This window comes from Lethenteron reissneri, chromosome 30 (genome assembly GCF_015708825.2).
Source record: "Lethenteron reissneri isolate LAM-NWPU_2019-01 chromosome 30, ASM1570882v1, whole genome shotgun sequence".
NCBI lineage: Eukaryota > Metazoa > Chordata > Hyperoartia > Petromyzontiformes > Petromyzontidae > Lethenteron > Lethenteron reissneri.
The window spans coordinates 14,260,166-14,280,934 of record NC_083808.1 but is presented as its reverse complement, the minus strand read 5'-3'; the positions used below and the strand labels follow the sequence as shown (position 1 = coordinate 14,280,934).

Genomic DNA, 20,769 nt, shown 5'->3' with positions numbered 1-20,769 from the left:
ACTAAGCAATTGGATAACAACGCCACTGCCACTTCTGCAATACAACCAAACGTTCTGCCGGAGCAAAGACTGATTGCACAGTTTCACAACGGATAATTACGTCTGACAACATGTTTTCTAACTGCCCTCATACATCGACGCAAATCGTGCATGAGCCAGCAGCAGCTGCTGCTGTGAGGGTTTTAGTTATCAAATTAAAGCCACATCTGAAACTCCTCTAACACAAGTGAAGACAGCGACACCGTCTGTTTCTACTCAGTACAACAACTGCAGGAAGTCGAAGACCAGGGAGTTAAATAATGTTATCAGATGCAGTTGTGTATTCCTTACTCCACTCCTCAATATTAATTGCCCCGAATAATGAACTTAGGCCTGTGTCCTAGTGGCAACTCAGCTCAGGCTTGATTCTCGCTCAAGTGAGCCGGCCTGAAGCTGTGCTCAACCTGGGCCAATGCTGAACACCGATTCCCTATCACAGAGGTGGCAGTGAGCACCTCTTCTCTGCATCATCCATGGCGTCCATACATCACACGTTATGACGAAGGGTCTAACGATGAGTATAGGTTTTCTAATTTTTTTCTGGCAACAAAACAGGTGTTAAGATGTTAAAATGCAAACAAAAAACATATTCTGATAATATGCATTGTCTTTGAAACTGATTGGTCCACACCAGAGACAGCGTTCTTTTGAGCTTAGTCTCAAACGGTGTGAGACCAGAGGATGCCTTTTGGCGTCCTCTCAGTTTAAAAGACAATGCATATATTATCAGACATTTTTTACTGATTGGCCGTGTCGGGTGGTAGAGGGTTGCGACACATTCATAAATAACGCGATCTAACCAAAAAACCTTTATTATGGATGATGATGAGACTAATTATTATGAGTATAGTAATAATGATTGCTGGGTGTATGGAAGTTTGCACTAATAATGATGAGGCCACTTATAATGACGGTACAATAAAATCGATGAAGACCATGGGTCTGATGACAGGACTGGTGATGATGGAACTAATGACAAACAATGAAACTTATAACGTGTCTATCAATACCAAAGGCAACGTGATTTTTGATGACGGTGCAGCAGCGAAGCCGCTCCACAAATTCCAGTGAGAGCACCGAGCAGACAGCCAGTACCCACCGCTTCTACACATCCCAAGGAGAGGGGATTCTCCGCGCTCCGCATGGTCTCCCCTTCGACCGTCAAGGTCGAGCCACCGGCACAGCCCTTAACCTCGCCCACGGCGGCTCCACCCTGCACCTTGCCCGCAGCCGTGTCGCCCACCGTGTCGCCCACCGTGTCACCCCCCACTGTGTCGCCCCCTGCTGTGTTGCCCGCTGTGTTGCCCACCGTGTTGCCCACCGTGTCACCCGGAACGTCGCCTGTAGCGTCGCCCACCATGTCGCCCACAGTGTCGCCTTGGCTCTTCGTCTTGCACCTCTTTGCCTCTCCCCCCGGCTTCGCTGGTGCCCCGTGCTGCTCCCCCTCCGAGCCAGAAGTAGTTTGTAAGTCTCCAACAAACACGTCGTTGGCAGAGCTCGAGTCGGAGGTCAGCACAATCAGACTTTCCTGACTGTGTTCTGTGTGCATCCATGTGTACGTGTGTGCATGCGTGTGTGTATATGACGTGTGCTGTGTGTGTGCGTTTACGCACGTTGATGTGTGTGCAGGATTGGGCACATACACATCACAGAAGAGACGAGAGAAAACACAATTTGAGAATATTCATGTCCGCATAATTGCTCCAGTAAAGCAACAGCCTGTGCCGAGTGCCATCAAAATAATAAGAATGTACGATTGTTTAAAAATAACACTAACACCAAGATTACAGACATCACCTGGTGAGAATTTTTCACCAGGATCATGTGTCAAGCAAAAAAAAGTACAAATATTAAAACATTATATATGTGTTAGTCGTTTACAAAGCAAAAAAATCAATCATGTTAAAAGGAGAGAAAGAAAAAAATATACACGAAATTAATTTGTCAGTGCACAAAACAATTAAATTCCACAAGTGCACACCAACTCACCCACCAGCACCCAGTGCAGCAGCGGAGAAAGCAAGCGTGTGGGATCAGGCCGGCAAGCACACGTGCGGACACACGCGCGGACACACACCCACGTACGCCATGCACCCACAAATGCACACACTGACACGCACACACACGCACACCCACTGACACGCACACACAAACCCACACGCGCATACACAAACGCCCACACCAGACACGCACAGACACCCTCACAGCGCTCAGCGTTGCCTAAAAATATATAGATATATTTTTTGGTCAATCTTTGTAACATAAATCCAAGCCATTTGGGGCAGCAGCAGGAGCAGTAGCAGGGGGAAATAGCAAAGTTATGAATTTTGAAGCATTAATTTTTGAAAATTTAGTGGCCAGTACCCTGGTAAGGCTGGGCGTAGGAGGTGAGTAGGCCTTGCCGGATGTAATCGTGGTCAGTCGGGGCGGAAGGGCACGGCTGGGGAGGTGGGGTGGCGGTAGTTGAGGCTGCTTCTGATGGTGGTGGTGGTGGTGGTACGTGGTGTGGCACACCTGAGCTGTGATTCGGTGGCTGCGCGTGATGAGGAGGGGCGTTCGCGCTCGGCACGGCACTTAGATCGCGAGCTTCGTCATCTGTGGCACCACCGCGAGTGTCCCTGGAAAGAGGGGCTCGTGAATCTCTGGCAAAACGCAGCGCCGGAGTGCACCACCGTGAATCAAGAGCATCGGAGTAAAACTATACTAAAAACACTTTTTTATTTACCAATAAAAAAGTTTTGTAAATTTTCCTTCCAACACATGATCTATCTCCTTCAATGTATGATATCATTGCGACTTGGGCACAAATAGCTGACTGAAAGAGACACTTGTCAATTTAGAATAGCGCATAAAACGTCGCAGTAATTTATGTTTTCCTGGAAATGCAGCATTCATAGCTCCAGACAAGGCTCTAGAACATCGCCAACACAGCTACATTTGCCTTCCACATGACAAAGGCACCAGGAACATCTGTCCCGGGTGTCCAGCAGCTGTTCTGATGAAGCGGTGAATGATGTGGTGTCTGGATGCCATCGTAAGAACGCTTGTGTAGAATTGGCTTGGTCAGTTGTGTGGCCCCCTCCCCCGATGATGTCGTTACCCGTGAACAGATCACCTGTTATATATTTTTCATTTTGAGGTGTCACTGTCATCTCGCGATGTCCCATATGATGACGTCATTACCTTGGCCTGCAGTGAATACTTTTAGCGCTGGTTTTTATTGCCAGGTTTTGGCAGGGAAACTCCCTGAAAGCAACAGACCCTTCCACTAACGTCTCTGTTATAATGGATCATCATAACGAGAGTGAGTAATCTCATGTCACCTGTTACAGACAGATGGTCAGAGCTAATGGATTATTGCTTTCAACCTGAGATAGAAATAATTAAAAAACGGTACCAAATGACATTATGCATTCATTTAATCGTAAGAACTGCCCATGTGCTGGTTCAGCATCACATGTAAACAATCAGTGTGACTTTGAGTAATCAGCTCGGACATTAACATTCACCCTGTCGCCACGACACCCCTAACCTCCCTAGCCCTGCTGTAGGAAGATCCCACTCCTCACTTCTCCGCCAGTTTGTACGCGTTTTTCTCCTCTCCGCGAGCGAACGGCCCATTGGCCGTGGCCCACATGACCCGGTAGAGTTCCTCAAAATCCACGTCGGGCTTTCCGCCGGGCGCCCCCTTCTCCAGCAGCTTCAGGGTGGATGCGTGCAGACGGAAATAAACCTGCACGCGGCACGCAGACACCCAGAGGTACACCTCGACTACAAAGACGCGCAGCGGAAGCAATGGTGTGCTGCGCAGGGCTGTGCGTGTCTCAACGTGCACACGGGGACCGCTGAAGGGGCCCCCCGGTTGTGCACCTCCAAGGCCTCCATCGCCAGGTCTGGTTGACTGTGGTAATGAATCTTCTTCGGGTAGCGTGCCGCCACCTCGTGCAGGTGATGCGCTGCCTGCGGACACACGCACACAGGTACGCACACGCACGCAGGCATGCACACGAGTGGCGTGAAGCATCGACCGAATCATGGGGAAATATCATTTTGTAGTGAGTCCAACTGAGTCGCAGACGTTGTCTTTGGAGCAACACTATTCATTCAATAATTCAACACAACATAACACAACCTACACTTGGGTGTTGAATGCTCATCTAGCCACGCTACGGCAGAACTAGACACGGTTCGATATCCTGGCCCGGACCACAAGCTGGGTCCTGGACCGCGTGGCTAGAGGCTTCTTTTACCCAACGTGGATCTTCATCACCAGCAACTCGAAGAACCCCGAGCCCCTCACGGGGCCCCCGTTATATCGGCCTGGGCTGGGGCTGGCTCTGCCTCTCGCCCCACCCACCTTCTAGATCTCTCCAGCTCTTTCCCGAAGGCTCCCGAGAGCTCCTCTATACCACGTGACCGCCCAGCGGCCCCCGTCCACTGGTGGCCCAGTCATGTATCGGCAGGTCAACCAGCGTATCATGCCCCAACGTAACCCTGGCTGGCTGACACTCCCTCTCGCTCCCTCACCATGAGCCCGCACCGCACACTGTACGCAGTGCCTCCACGCTGACCAGGGCTCACCCAAGCCCCGCTAGGGCTGGTGGTACTTCGCCCAGTAAGCGGGCTACACATAACGTCAACACATTATCCGCCATGGCTTCGTAAGCCCGGCACTACACAGTAACACTCACACTCACAATTTCATAACATATGCACATTCATTTTGCTTCCTCAGTGCTGACTTGGAGAGATTAAAGAAAATTATTTTCTCATCACGAACAATAGTTAAACAGTTTGACGTATCTGTATGTAACTTTGTGGTATTCCTCAAATCTCGACCAGAATGCTTGTATGAAAGCACTGTGTGCGCTGGTGGATGTGTTGACATGTGTTTGCCGTGACGGCAATGCTGTAATGGCTCCGCTCACTCACCTGTGCATAGTGATGCAGGTACGTCTTGGGTTCCGCTCCCTGCTTCTCTGCGATCTTCCCGTGCATGTAGTGGATGAGCCACGCCTCCTCCTCCGAGTCGCCGGCCGCCTTGCAGCGCCCGGCCGCCACGAAGCTGTCGCGCGCGCGCTCCAGCATCTTCTCACGCCGCGCCGCCATCTGCACGCACGCACAGATACACACATACACACACCGTACGGCACACACACGCACACACGCACGCACAGATACACACATACACACACCGTACGGCACACACACGCACACACGCACGCACAGATACACACATACACCGTACGGCACACACACGCACACACGCACGCACAGATACACACATACACACACCGTACGGCACACACACGCACACATGCACGCATAAACAAAAATCCCCCGTATAGCCTTAGCAGACTGTAGCGGCAAGTGCTGTTAGTGAGCACCTGTGAAGTTAGGAACGGTACACGAGGGGGTGGGTGGCCAGCACCATGCCCGACCGCATTTGTCACCCCAGTGGCGATGTTTACACACCGCAACAGGTCCTCATTTGAGGCTGAGTCGACCTACGGGAGGCCCAGGACCGGTTCAGATAAAAGTCACCTGTGTTGGCTGTGAGCGGGAATCGAGCACGGGTCGCCAGGTTCATAGCGCAGCGCGCTAACCGCGACACCACCGCTCCCCACTCACGCATGCACGCGCACACATTCACACACGCACCAAGGTCTGTGATGAGACCCGGAATTACAGTGCAAATCCATTGGCACAAGCAATGAGAACCAGAACTAGAGTAGATCCACTTGCACCAGCAATGAGAACCAAAACTAGAGTGGATCCACTGGCACCAGCAATGAAAACCAGAACTACACTGGATCCACTGGCACCAGCAATGAGAACCAGAACTAGAGTGGATCCACTTGCACCAGCAATGAAAACCAGAACTACACTGGATCCACTGGCACCAGCAATGAGAACCAGAACTACACTGGATCCACTGGCACCAGCAATGAGAACCAAAACTAGAGTGGATCCACTGGCACCAGCAATGAGAACCACGCGTCTGCACGAGCACACCTCCTGCGCCACGTCATCCTGCAGGCCACCGTGCTTGCACTGCCGTGACGAGTACGAGTGCAGAGCGTAGCAGGCGGCGCCGTACTCGATCCACAGTGACAGGTTCGTGGGGTCAAGCTCTAGCGCGCGCTGGAAGCAGGTGAGGGTGGCCAGCGCCGGCTTCCACACAGGGCCATCGCTCTTCAGCTCGTTCGAGTTGAGCTTGTCCTGTAGGCGGCTCGCCCGCGCCAGCGCCATGCCGGCCCACGAGTCGAACCTGGCACGCGGACACACGTGGGCACATGTGTCACGGCCGTCCGGGCGCCAAAGTGTTGCGCCGCACTGTTGCAGCAAGGCGTGGTGCACGCACGCGCATCCCATGTGCATGGCGTGGACCTCCACTCTGTAGGCCGGAGGACGTCACGTGTCCTTTGCATAGGTCTAAGAGTCTGGCCGGGTGGCTCAGCGGCGAGGCAAGTGGGCTTGCAACAGGAAGCCACTTGAGCTATGCACTTTCATATTACTACTATAATAGCCCAGAAATGTCCGTAACGCGTGTGACGTCACTCCACATGCCGAACCGCCCCCCCCCCCCTTCATCAAATATGACGTTTATTTACAGAAAGTGACAGCCAAAAATAAATATAAGCAGCACAGCGCTACATACGTACGTGAGGTCACTGCAAAAGAGCCCCCCCCCCCCCTCATTAATAATCATGAGCGGGTGGATTTTTACACTCCTGCAGGTCGAGTGGAAATAAAAAAATGTACGCAAATTCGCTTTAAATTTGATGTTTCTTTATTGTAAGTTAATGAAATAAATAATTGTACGCAGCAACAAAGTGCATTTGGTGTCTTTATTTATTTCTTCAGCACTTGAAACTAAATCTAATTTTTGCTTCGAAATTATTATAAAATAGATACATTTCTCCGTAATTTTCCAGACATTGTAACGATTTCAAATTGATTACAACCCCAGCGAGCGAAAGCAGAACAAATTGAAGTATCAGAGCAGTGATTTTGAAGTAATTGAAAGTGAGTTAAATGCAGTGCTACAGTGACATGAAGTGAGGTGTTTTATTACACTTTTGTGCAAGAATCACTGCCATTAATACAGTCCAAGAGATTCAAGCAAAATATCGTAAAACGAGGTTTCATTTTTTAAGTTAATAAAAATGTATTTACGTGCAACAATTCCTAAAAAAATGTACAATCACAAGAAAACGTAAATGTACATCTTTAATATTACAGCTTCCGTCCTAGGATGGGCAAAAGGCTAATTTAAGGTCAGTTAAATACAGTGCTACAGTGATATGAAGTGAGGTGTTTCATGACATAGTTTGTGCAAGCATCACTGCCATTAATACAGTACTACAGTGCAATGAAGTGTAGTGTTTGATGACATTCTGTCGTGCAAGATGCACTGCCATTACATTTACACAAGGTACTATTATACTGTGCTCAATTTTATCATAAATAATCCAGCTTCCATCCTAGGACGGTCAAGAATAAAAACTCATTTCTTTTGAACTCCTTTTTGTGTTAAATGTGTTGTCCTTCTCCCGTACCTCCGACTAACACGGCTGGCCACATGCGGTGAGAAAGAAGTTCTACACACATCGTCCCACCGCTTTGTGGGGAAGCCAAAAGTGGTTGTCCTATGGATAAACTTTCCCCGGCCATAGGAATGTCGATTTTCCACCAGTCTCAGAACTGTAAACGGGAGATAAGCACTGCCTCAATGCTCATTTGAGCCGCAAATCACTTCGGCTTTTGAGTTGAACTGCAACATGCGAGCCTGTCGTGATCCACACAGGTACACTCACCATCTCACACTTACTATGCACCCCCCATTGCGTGCATACACGCACACACATGTACGTATACACGTATTAACATAGATGAGAAAACACAACCCCTGCACACAGACGCAAATGCGCGCACACACAAAATACAAAGATCTCCCATATAGCCTGAGCAGACTCTTTAGGGCAAGTGCGGTTCGCGAGCACCTATGAAGGCTGGCATGGCACACGAGGGGGTGGGTGGCCAGCACCATGCCCGACTGCCTTTGTCTCCCCAGTAGCGATGTTTACACACCGCACCAGGTGCTCATTTAAGGCTGAGTCGACTTAGGGGAAGCCAGGACCAGTAAAGATAATCATCACTGTGTTGGCTGTGAGCGGGAATCCAACTCGGGTCACTGGGTTCATTGCGCGGCACGCTAACGACTACACTACTGATCCCCGCATGCACACACATGCAGCCAAGATGTACTGAAAAACAGGTGAAGAACAACCCGCCGAAGCACCAGCACTGCACCACCACCGCCGGAAGAGGGGCTATCTTTGGGCAGTGAAGCGACCCCAGCGGTCGTGCGTTCCCCGCTTGTCGCTGAGATTCACGGCTCGATTCCGGTAGGCCGCCATTGGTTGTGACTGCGGTTGTTTGAACCGTAAACACTCTGCTTTGTCTGTTTCACGGTGGATCCCGTGACATCATTCGAAATGGGGTGGCTGTTACGTGCCAGCGTCAAGGTCCAAATATGTCAAATGTTTTAAAACAATCTGAAAGTTACTTAATCTGGATGACACTGAGCAACATAACGCACTTCTGTGAAACAACCAGAGACTGTGGCTGTGGCCACAGCGTATTCCTTGGCGATAGCCGAGCATTGTACAAAAGATAGCGACCATTACCAAATGTACTAAATAATGATTATCTCCTACGACGGGCTGCGCGGACACCTTCACAATGAGTGCCGGACTGGGGGCATAGATTTTGGGTGCAGGAGAGGAAGCAGCATACCGGTCAGGGCACACACGGATGTCCAGGAGATAAAACTTGATGGCTTTCACTTGCTCCTTGTTCTTGAAGTGGTAGTCTGCGAGCAGGTAAAATACCTGCTGGACCACCGTGGGGCTTGGGGGGGCATCCAGGGGCAGCGTGGGGGGCTGGAGACAACAGCGGCAGCATGGGAGAAAACACAGACAGCCCCCCGCAAAGATTTTAACAGACTTTTGGGGCAAGCGTTGTTAGCGAGCACATATTAATGCCGGCAAGGCACACAAAGAGGTGGGTGGCCACCACCATGTCTGGCTGCCTTTGTCTCTCCAATGCTGATGTTTACACACAGTATGAGGTAGTCATGAATGGTAAATCCTACTTCGTGGAAGTCCAGGAGCAGTTCAGATATTCATCACCAATGTTGGTCATGACCGGGAATCAAACTCGGGTTGCCAGGTTCGTAGCGCAGTGCGCGAACCACTGCGCCCGCCGCTCCGCCGTTGGGCACGCGCTGCCTTGCATGCGCACACACGCACTTACGCACACACTCGCATATGCACGCATGTACACACACGTACATGCACGCTCCCTTGCACCTGCTGCGTGACGCCCTCGACGTAGGCCTAGCACCTCCTCCACGCTGAGCGCGTGCGGCGTGGGTGGAGACGGCGCCAGGGCTGCGATGCGCTTCAGCAGGTTCGCCAGGTCGGCCGACACGGTGCTCGTCTTGTAGCTGTCGAACTCGGGCAGCTGCTTGGGTTTGAAGTACTCGAACAGACAGCCGGCGTCGTCCCACTTCAGCTCCACCTGGTGCAAAGGGGGCCACACACGCATGGGCCGGTGGCACGCGATCCGAATCCAGCGAGGCCCCGCAGGTCAATACTGCGGATGTACTGACCATAAAATCCTAATATTTATTCACACTGAAGGAATCCGATGAGCTACAGTGAGGGAAAAAAGTATTTGATCCCCTGCTGATTTTGTACGTTTGCCCACTGACAAAGAGATTATCAGTCTATAATTTTAATGGTAGGTTTATTTGAACAGTGAGAGACAGAATAACAACAACAAAATCCAGAAAAACGCATGTCATAAATGTAATAAATTGATTTGCATTTTAATGAGGGAAATAAGTATTTGACCCCCTCTCAATCAGAAAGATTTATGGCTCCCAGGTGTCTTTTATACAGGCTACAAGACCATCGCCAAGCAGCTTGGTGAAAAGGTGACAACAGTTGGTGCGATCATTCGCAAACGGAAGAAACACAAAATAACTGTCAATCTCCCTCGGCCTGGGGCTCCATGCAAGATCTCACCTCGTGGAGTTGCAATGATCATGAGAACGGTGAGGAATCAGCCCAGAACTACACGGGAGGATCTTGTCAATGATCTCAAGGCAGCTGGGACCATAGTCATAAAAAAAACAGTTGGTAACACACTACGCCGTGAAGGACTGAAATCCTGCAGCGCCCGCAAGGTCCCCGTCTGAAGTTTGCCAATGAACATCTGAATGATTCAGAGGACAACTGGGTGAAAGTGTTGTGGTCAGATGAGACCAAAATGGAGCTCTTTGGCATCAACTCAACTCGCCGTGTTTGGAGGAGGAATGCTGCCTATGACCCCAAGAACACCATCCCCACCGTCAAACATGGAGGTGGAAACATTATGCTTTGGGGTGTTTTTCTGCTTAGGGGACAGGACAACTTCACCGCATTAAAGGAACGATGGATGGGGCCATGTACCATCAAATCTTGGGTGAGAACCTCCTTCCCTCAGCCAGGGCATTGAAAATGGGTCGTGGATGGGTATTCCAGCATGACAATGACCCAAAACACACGGCCAAGGCAACAAAGGAGTGGCTCAAGAAGAAGCACATTCAGGTCCTGGAGTGGCCTAGCCAGTCTCCATAACTTAATGCCATAGAAAATCTGTGGAGGGAGCTGAAGGTTCGAGTTGCCAAACGTCAGCCTCGAAACCTTAATGACTTGGAGAAGATCTGCAAAGAGGAGTGGGACAAAATCCCTCCTGAGATGTGTGCAAACCTGGTGGCCAACTACAAGAGACGTCCGACTTCTGTGATTGCCAATAAGGGTTTTGCCACCAAGTACTAAGTCTTGTTTTGCAGAGGGGTCAAATACTTATTTCCCTCATTAAAATGCAAATCAATTTCTAACATTTTTGACATGCGTTTTTCTGGATTTTGTTGTTGTTATTCTGTCTCTCACTGTTCAAATAAACCTACCATTAAAATTATAGACTGATCATTTCTTTGTCAGTGGGCAAACGTACAAAATCAGCAGGGGATCAAATACTTTTTTTCCCTCACTGTATGAAGCTCTTTTTCACAGATTTCCTAGAAGAGGGCGGGTCACAACGTTACAACAATACAAAAACACGACAGTTGTTTAAGTATAGGGAAAATAAACAAATCACTTAAAAAAAACTAATGAAACTAAACAATTTTTTATCTTACAGGAAAAAGCCCACTAAGCTAGTAACTTATATTTCAGAAGCAACCTGGCCAATAACCAAAGCTAAACAAAGTGGCTTATCATGCAGATATTTATAGCAACAAAATAATCGAAAAATACTGCATGCCATCTGCTTCACAGTGGACGCTAAAGATCCCATGAGCAGGCCACTGTATGCCAGTGTCACGGTCCCACATTTGACCAAATTTGAAAGATTACACCACAAATTGCTCAATTGGGGTTACACACAGCAACACCGCCCGCACTCTGACGCTGCCGTAGACTGTCAGTGAGACACAGCAGCGCCTTTCTTTGTTATAACCCTGTGGTATCACACCGTCGTGAATGTAAAATGATCTCAATCATTACAGTTATTATGATCACATCCACGTTATCATACGCGAATCAACAAATGATTGTTTGAAATGCATGATAAAACATTGAGATCAAATACTATGTTGTTTAATAGATGTGTAAGATGTTGTTCCATCGAAAGTTACGTTGATTAAAGCTAAAAAGGAGAGCTGACGTTATTTTGTTTAGTAACACATTTCTTGTTTGTCAGTCTTGCTGGGTTCATTGTGAATTGGTTGTTGTTTAATACGGTAGCTACTGATGCATGCACACGTACATACTGCTTGGTATATTCCTCAGGGAGGCTCCTGGCTGGTGTTGACCGTGAGCGGTAATTTAACTCAGGCTGCTGGGTTCGTAGCGCAGCGTAGCGCTAACTGCTCTACTCTCTCACACACGCAAAGACACAGGGAGCCACAGTCGCGAGCCAGTGCCCGGCGCACGCATCCTACCTGGTTCGACGTGTGCTCCTCCAAGTAGCGGGCTTTGCTCTTCTTGCTGGGATAGGCATGCAGGCAGTAGAAGCACTGCTCCAGCGCCGTGCCCAGCTCCTCGCGAAACGGGTGGGGGTCCTCCGCCTCGCCCTCGGCCTCGGCCAGCTCGCGCTGCAGCACTCGCACCTGCGCCACCACAGCCGGGAGGAGCGCCAGGGAGGTGACCCCCCACCCGTGTTTGTTGACGCGACCATGAGAATGATTTGTTTTTATTTGCGCGCCTTTCACACCTGGCCGTTCTCCGCCACGTCTCGTCTCAATCAACACGGGGACAGCTGCCACCGTCCCTGCGGACACGAGGCGACTTGGCGCCTGGCCTGCACACGGGCATCGGTCTGCCAGAATGGGGTGATGATTGCTATGTGTGCGTGGAATCCCAACTGAGTAATTAGCAAGTAATCTTGGACCGTGACGCCGGCACACAATGGCCTACTCATTGCGAATGACATCAGGGGATCTTTGACGTCCGCTCTGGAGCAGAACATCACCCGAAAAAAGAGCGATGTGTGTGAAGCACACAGCATCATTGTCTAAAGCCTCATGGAAGGATGCGACGTTAGTGGTAAACGTGTGGCAGGAGGCGAGTGATTGAAATCGCTAATGCTGAATAATAAAGCCAATGGCATTGATAACATTGACAGTGGCTTAATCTTCATGGCGAATTTTTCAGGTCCAATATAGTAAATAAAACATAATTTGATTGAAATGACAAAATATGCCTTTTTTCTACAGCCTGGCCGTACCCACAGCGATAAACATCAGGTAACTTTCAGCCAGCAGGCAGGCGGTACAGGTGGCCCCCTTCCGTGGTCATGTGACTGTTCAAGGACATGGACCTCCACAAGGATCGCTCTGATAAGTGGCTTCTTTGGAATGTTGTGTTCATCACCCTCGGAGCCACAGATCACGCAAGCAAAAGGGATTTTGTCACAGGTGTCAGCCTTCTGGATTGAGCCGAGTCCTGCGGAGGCGGTGCCATTGTCGGCAGAGAGCCTGCAGGGCGTGGACAAGCGACTGGTGGGCGCATTGAGCTGGAGTTAGTGGACGCAGGGGGAATGGTGTTAGGTGAGGGTGAGGTGAGGGTGAGGTGAGGGTGAGGTGAGGGTGAGGTGAGGGTGAGGTGAGGGTGAGGTGAGGGTGAGGTGAGGTGAGGGATCGTGCTGGTGAGAGACATGGTGAGGCAAGGGGTAGTGCTGTTGAAGAGGCTCACGTAGAACTTGAGGAGAGCGCCATCGGCGATGGTGCAGGCCGAGCGCCGGCCCAGCATCTCGTGCGCCGTGTTGAGCAGCATCACGGACGAGGGCAACATCTGCCTGATGTCCTCTTCGTCTTCGTCGTCCTCATCGTCCTCGTCGTCCTCGTCGTCTGGCAATCGGCAGTCACAAGGGCATAGGCTGCAGCCACGCGCGGGGGGAGCCCAATGCTGCCTCGGCGGACCCACCGCCCCAAGCCGCCACGCACCGTGAATGATCGTGGGGGTGTGAAGACGCCGCATTGGGCTCTGTGCAGAGCTGCCACGTGCCGACCACACCCAGTGCCAGATAACCCGACATTAAGGGTCATTAACCCTTTCTCGTTCTGGTGCACGTAATTGTACATATTCCATTTTCATTCCGGAACCAGAAGAACAAATAAAATAGCTTTATCGGTACCGAGGCTCCCACAAGGCCATGCGGGAGGGCATGTGGCACAGTTTGGCACCAGCTATCATAGAGTGTGGTCGTGTCAGTACAGTTCTCTGCGGTGAGTACAATGCCTTTAAAAACCGCAGTGCTACACCTCTCTAAATAAAATTAACGCTCAACTGCTTTCGTATTCCGAGATTCAGTGGTGAATGGGACCCCACCCTGCAACTTGCAGTCATCTAGGAACGGGAATGGTCCATGCGAACACCAAAGTCATGATAACATTTTTTTGCTGAAATGTTGAACAGTTTAAACGCATGTTAACATGGCACTAAACGGTTATAATAATGTGACATTTGAATAGTTCGTTAGTTACGGACACAACATGCATCTCTATCGCAGGATTCCGGGAGCCCCCACAACAGCAGGACCCGCGCGGGCGAGTGTGGGTTCATGCGTTGTAGCCGCGGCCACTTCACGGCTCCGACACTGTCATCCCTGCAAAGCTTGAGCACTCCGCGGCTCGCCTGCAACTCCGGCGCGTGCAGGAGCCGGGCACCACACCCTGTGAGTGCGGCCTGTGCAGCGACAGCATGGCTTACAGTGCTCCTGGCGTTCCGTGGTGGGGAGCGGTAGTGTAGCGGTAAGCGAGCTGCGCTACAAAGCCAGCGACCCGGATTTGATTCCCGCTCACGGCCAACACCAGTAACGATTACCTGAACCGGTGCTGGGCCTCCCCTAGGTCGACTCAGCCTATGCAATGTGTAAACGTTGGCACTGGGGAGACAAAGGCGATTGGGCGTAGTGCTGGCCACCCACCCCCGAGAGTGTCGTGCCGGTCTTCATAGGTGCTCACTAACAGCACATGCCCCAACAGCCTGTTAAGGCTACATGGGGGATCTTTGTGTTTGTAGTGTCCCATGGGTGCGCAAGAGAGCGGCGCGAATTTAATGCGTGCGCGGTGCTCATGCGGTGTTCATGCAACATTCATGCGGTGTTCATGCAATATTCATGCAATATTCATGCACTGTTCATGCATTATTCATGCGTGTTCACGCGGTGTTAATGCAGTGTTCATGCAGTGTTCATGCAGAGTTCATTAGGTGTTCAAGCAGTGTTCATGCACGCACCACGTACGCGCCGCGTGAGCGCGCGGCGTGGGCACAGGGCGTGGAATTGCTGCTCCTCGAGGCGGATGATGCGATAAAGCACGATCCACGGCAGCACGGGGTGCAGCCCCATCGAGGCGGCATGCGTAGCCGAAGACTCCCGGCCGTCCTCTAAGCTTGTGGAAATCTCGATCATCTACGGGTGCACGCGTGAATTCACAGGCACTTCGTCATCGCCGCAACCGTGGTCATGGACACCATCACTATCACTGCTATCATCGACACCAACAACAGCCATTGTCGCAGTACGATAGCCATCGACATCATGTGACCCAGGTCTCAACGGGTTCTCATCCGAAAAGCGACTACGACGTTAGAATCCTGTATGGAGCATTTTCATGCAGAAGGGAACTGTTGAACTTAAATCAAACACACGATATCACTAAAAAGATCATAGACAGGTGAGAATTGTATTTGCTGTCCTGGTCACCATATAATAGGCTGGAGTGTCACACACTCGATGAAAACCGAACGATTCGCCAACCTATCATCCAAAGCACAAAATGAGCGGCACGTGCCACACGGTTGTGACCGCGCGTGCACAACTTCATCGCCGGTTGTTGTTAAAGTCGCCCTCCGACTACCCGGTTCACGTAGACCACAAAGTGATGCAGCGAACGAGGAGTGGGAATGTAACATGAGGGAGGTCTCCGTTGAGTGCAGAGGTGACGCTCACCCACCGAGACTCTTTACCAACCACTTGCTGCACACCGAGTGGCTTGTGGAGCAGTAGCGAACAGAGAGCCGTGGCACACACGACAACACCAGCAGAAACAGAATACGCAGCAGCAAACAAGGAGCAGTGGCATGCACGACAACACCAGTCGCAGGGGAATACGCAACAGTAAACAGAGCAGCGACACGGACGACAACACCACTAATCGCAACAAAATATGCAGGAGTAAACACAGGGTAGTGGCACGCAAGACAATACCAGTCGCAACAGCAAAATGCACAGCTGCATCCGCAGCTTTAGCGCGGTTCACGAAGCCGGCGTTGACAACGCACAAGGTGCTCCGTTGTGCGGGGCGCGCGAGTCGCGCGCGCGTCGGGAGGCGCACCTGGATGAGGTTGGCCGCCAGCCGGCTCATGCAGGTGCCGTGACCCTGCAGCGCCGAGGACTCCTGCGAGAGGCAGCGGTCGATGCCGGCGAGGAGCTTGCCGAGCGCAGCACTCCACTCGGCGCCGCCCGCGCTGGCCGCCCGCGCCTGCGCCTGCTGCATCGCCTCGTGCAGCGCCAGCTCCGAGCACTCGAGGCAGCGGGCAAATTCCTCCAGCTTGAGCAGCGAGTTCTGTGCACACGGCGCAACCCGTTTGCCTCCCCTTAGGCCGGGGGCAAACCAGCGGCTCCAGAGCCGTGTGTAGCTCTTTGGCTGCCCGATTGTGGGCAGCCATAAAATATATATAATGAATTACTTTGTTCGGTTCTTTACACTCTGAAGTGTAGCACAGGCGGTGCCCGCTTATACGGCATTACGTGTTCCTGGAAACCCCGTCGTCGTAAATCGGATCGTCGTAAATCTGACACAATGTTGCCGTCTTGGTGACAAACAAAATGTCCGGCCAAGCTATAGAATAGCTCAGGGGAAAAAAAACAATAACTCAGGGGGAATAAAACTAAATAGACGCGTGTAACATCACCGCCATTTGACCCGCTGTCGAGTGGTGGTGATGACGTCGCGACGCTTGCACCAGGCTAGGTACATTTGGAGTGTTACAGTCGAGGTTACAAAAACGAACAGTATCATCACTGATTCAGCTTCATTAATTGAACAGACCAAACGGTTTTCCTTAAACCTTCTACTGCTAGTAGGCCTCGGCAAGGTAAGGTAAATTACCTTTATTACCGGGTAAAAGGGTAAAGGTAAAGGTTCGACATGCCAAGGGGTAAGGTAAAGGGTAGGGTAAAGGTAGCTCAGAAGAATTACCCGGTAGGGTAAAGGTAGCGCAAATAATTACCCGGTAAATACAGTACCTTGTTTACCGCTAAAAGTTCTGTGGCGCAGTCCGTGGCCTCCATTTTAAAGTGATGTCGGACCAGATGGAGACGATCCACGTTCTTGAGGTCAAGGTACAGTGATACCTCGGTTCACGAACTTAATTCATGAACTGACTCTGGTCGCGAACCGAATTGGTCGTGAACCGAGGCACATTTTCCCATAGGGTTCAATGTAAATCCGGTTAATCCGTTCTGACCTTTTTTTTGGTTTTTGAAGCACAAAAATATGAAACAAATTACAATACACATTAGTACTGTACAGTATAGTAATGTATAAAGAGAGAACACTAACCTTGCTTGAGATGACTTCAGTAAGCACTCAAACAGGTGAACTGTACAATACAGTAAGTACAGTATTGTACAGTACAGTAGTACAGTACAGTAGTGTATGTGCTAAAAAGCACTCCAAAAAGCAAAAAGTCACTGAAAGTGTCTTCACAATACTCACAGTACTTCTTTCTGTGTATCTTCTTCTCTCCACGCTCTTCCTACAGGAAGTCACGACCATGTGACAGCCTGGAAATAGCATTAAAATGGCCGCGGCTCCTGTTCGTGAACCGAAGCGGAGTTCGTGAACCGGAGCATATTTTTATGAACTTTTCTGTTCGTGAACCGAGTTGTTCATGAACAGAAGCGTTCGTGAACCGAGGTATCACTGTACTAGAGGACGAGGATGCCATCAACAGCATTTTTGGGGTTGCTGCGAACAGCAATCGAAAGAGGCAGTGGTATGCGTTCCCGTGGGAACACACACACGATTGGATGGAGGGTGATCCGCATGCACAGCAAGGTGGTTTTCCACCCACACGAACGTGTCGGGGTGGAAAGCCCACCTCAAGAAACACAACGTGCTCGCCCCAGGCAGCGAGGTCGGGACGTCGGCATCGGCGAGCCGCCTAATACAGCAAACGCTGAGCCGGCCAGCAATCCCGGATCGCCTCCTGGTAAAGTTTGAGAACGCGGTGGTGGATTTTGTTATCCAAGGTGCAATCTCTTTGCGAGCCGCCGGCAGCGACAAGTTCAAGACCTTGGTCAACACATTGACGCAGGGATACGAGGGCCCATCGACCCACACCATCATTCGCAGGATTGTCGAGCATCACGCCATCATGCTGCCCATCGTCGGGGCGTTCTGCTCCAACCTGGACGTCGCCATCTCGCTCACCATCGACAGGTGGTCGAACCGCAACCTTAAGGGATTTTGGATGGTCACGGTGCACTGGATCGACACCAAATCTGGTGCGTCAAAATCCATGCTGCTGACAATCCTCGATGTGCAGTCCGGAAGGGGTGTCGGCAAGCGCATTGGGGCCGCTCTGTTTGGGCACCTCCAAAGCCTCGGGCACAATATCTCGACCAAGCTGCTCGCTGTCACCAGCGACAATGGCTCCGATGTGAACAGTGCTGTCAAGACGTTGTTCGCCCTGGTCAACGTGGACGCCGGACATGAGCAGTTGCGGGCTTGCCACCATATTCGATGTGCGGATCATTCCGTCCAGATCGGTGTCGTCCAAGTTCTAAAACTGATCAAGTCAACAAATGCCGAACTGCGCAAGGCGCTCGTCAATATCAGGTGCAGCAAGGTCGTCCGGCAGTCATACCGCCGCGAGGCTGAGATCGCCAAGCTCGCCAGCAAGAAGCCGACGCACCAGGACTCGCCGACCAGGTGGCATTCGACGTTTGAGATGGGCGACGACGCCATCAAGAAGCGTGTCCCATTCGACATTATCATGGCGCGCTTCCAGGATGTGATCGGTGTCGGTGCTTTATCTGAACTGCAGTGGGCAAACATCGAGGGCGTGACAGCATTCCTGCGAATGCCGCGCCAGGTCATGACCTCGTTGTCGGCGGACCACAAGTCGACATTGGATCTCGTGCCGGTGACGATGGAGCACCTCGTCCGTCATTACGATCACGGTGAAGCCGCCCTGAGAGTGATCGATGAGCCCTTGATGGAGGAGGCGCTGCTTCACCTCGCAGAGCTGCTCTGCGCCACCGCCTCCCTCCAGGGCGAGACGCGGCGCTTGCCCGAGCCCGCCGTCGCCGCCGCCATAAACATGGTGGACGCCACCGCCGTTCCCGCTATGGGGTATGCTTCCGGGTGTGTCGTCACTTCTGCCGAGGGAGCAATGACCGCTGGGAGTAACGTCACTTCCAGGCCCAGCGTGGTCCAACCAAACAACGCCGCGTCATCAGCGCTGCGACCTTCACCGCCGGACGACAGCTGGCTTCAACTTACCATACCGCGTCATCAGCGCTGCGACCGGACAGTGAGGGCGCCATTCTTACTGTAACCGGCGCCGGGGCCGGCACATCGACCGACACGCTGGTCGTCGCCTTTGCTGCTCTGGCCAAAGGTTGGAGGTCGGGAGACCAGGCCCCTGACACTTCGTCCATTTACGCGCTCCGGATTAATGATTTTTGTTGACATTTTCTTCGTTGTCGTCGGGGAGTCGTGATTGTTGTTGGGTGAACTGTATGGAGTTTCGCTCGTGAGTGTTGTCAATGTGTGTGCGAAACTTTGCTTGTGATTGTTAACAATGTATGGTTTGTATTGAGCTTTGTTCGTGATTGTTAATGTATAGCTTGTGCTGTCATTGTTAACGATGTATAGACTGTATGGGGCATTTATCTTGAGATGGTAACATGCTGCCAAGGATTTGGAATTGTCATGCTGGCTCTCAAATATCTTGGGGTGCAGATCCTGACCAGGATGGCCCAGCGGGTGTTGCGTGTCTAACACGAGAGTTGTGGTCCCGTCATGCTATGGCTGACGGCTTGACCTGACAGCCCGGAGATTGAAACACTCCGTGGCATGTCTAGCCTAGTGGCCTGTGCGCTCACATGGCTCGGAGAGTGTGGTCCCGTCATGGAATAGCTGACGGCTTGACCTGACGGCCTGGAGGTTGAGACCCTCCGTGGTGTGTCTGGAGCAGTAGGCTCGCCCTGACGGCCCGGAGATTGAAACACTCCGAGGCGCGTTGAAACAGTGGGCTGGAGATTCGTGGTGTTCAGGTGTAGTTGTCCCGTTATGTTGGGACTGTATCCCTCAGTTGTTAGGGTGCATGTTGTGCAGGGAGTGAACGATGGGTCGTCTCAGCTCGGTCGGTACAGCTATATGCTGCGATGCGAGTCTTGGAGAGAGACTGGGTCTCAGCTCGGTCGGTACAGCTATATGCTGCGATGCGAGTCTTGGAGAGAGACTGGGTCTCAGCTCGGTCGGTACAGCTATATGCTGCGATGCGAGTCTTGGAGAGAGACTGGGTCTCAGCTCGGTCGGTACAGCTATATGCTGCGATGCGAGTCTTGGAGAGAGACTGGGTCTCAGCTCGGTCGGTACAGCTATATGCTGCGATGCGAGTCTTGGAGAGAGACTGGGTCTCAGCTCGTTCGGTACAGCTATATGCTGCAATGCGAGTCTTGGAGAGAGACTGGGTTGAAGTCCCCCCCCGATATGGCCGATGCGTGCTACTGGTTGTGACGCCGCATCGGAAAGGCGGTGGGGTGGTAACATGGAAATTCCCCCCCGATATGGCCGACGTGCGCGGTTTTAGGATGGAGACGCCACGTTGGAAAGGCGGGGGGTGCTAACGGTTGACATGTAATGTCGGTGGTGGTTGAGGGCTGCTGGGACGCAAGCACGGGATGCCTTGGAGATGCGGTTCGCACTTGCGCCCACCATTTATGGACAGGAGCAGGCAGATTTATTTTGTTTGTGTCATGTCAATTTATATATATATTTTAAAATGTAGATACTGGAGCAGCCCTGAAGTGCGACTTCTTTGCCCAGTACATGGGTCGGCCCTGAAGTACGACTTCTCGACCCGGGACGTAGAC

At 51.4% G+C, this 20,769-nt stretch overlaps 1 protein-coding gene across 1 annotated transcript in view; it reads right to left on the bottom strand.

Moving 5' to 3' along the window:
* Positions 1–20,769, bottom strand: part of LOC133349561 (calcineurin-binding protein cabin-1-like) — a 72,701-nt gene that overhangs the window by 11,702 nt on the left and 40,230 nt on the right. Inside the window, 14 exon segments of the mRNA XM_061563124.1 lie at positions 1,139–1,308; positions 1,369–1,578; positions 2,404–2,657; positions 3,609–3,772; positions 3,910–3,999; positions 4,972–5,148; positions 6,055–6,310; positions 8,842–8,987; positions 9,417–9,443; positions 9,445–9,627; positions 12,098–12,265; positions 13,350–13,504; positions 14,895–15,069; positions 15,995–16,225. Of these exon segments, the coding sequence (XP_061419108.1) occupies positions 1,139–1,308; positions 1,369–1,578; positions 2,404–2,657; positions 3,609–3,772; positions 3,910–3,999; positions 4,972–5,148; positions 6,055–6,310; positions 8,842–8,987; positions 9,417–9,443; positions 9,445–9,627; positions 12,098–12,265; positions 13,350–13,504; positions 14,895–15,069; positions 15,995–16,225 (2,406 nt within the window).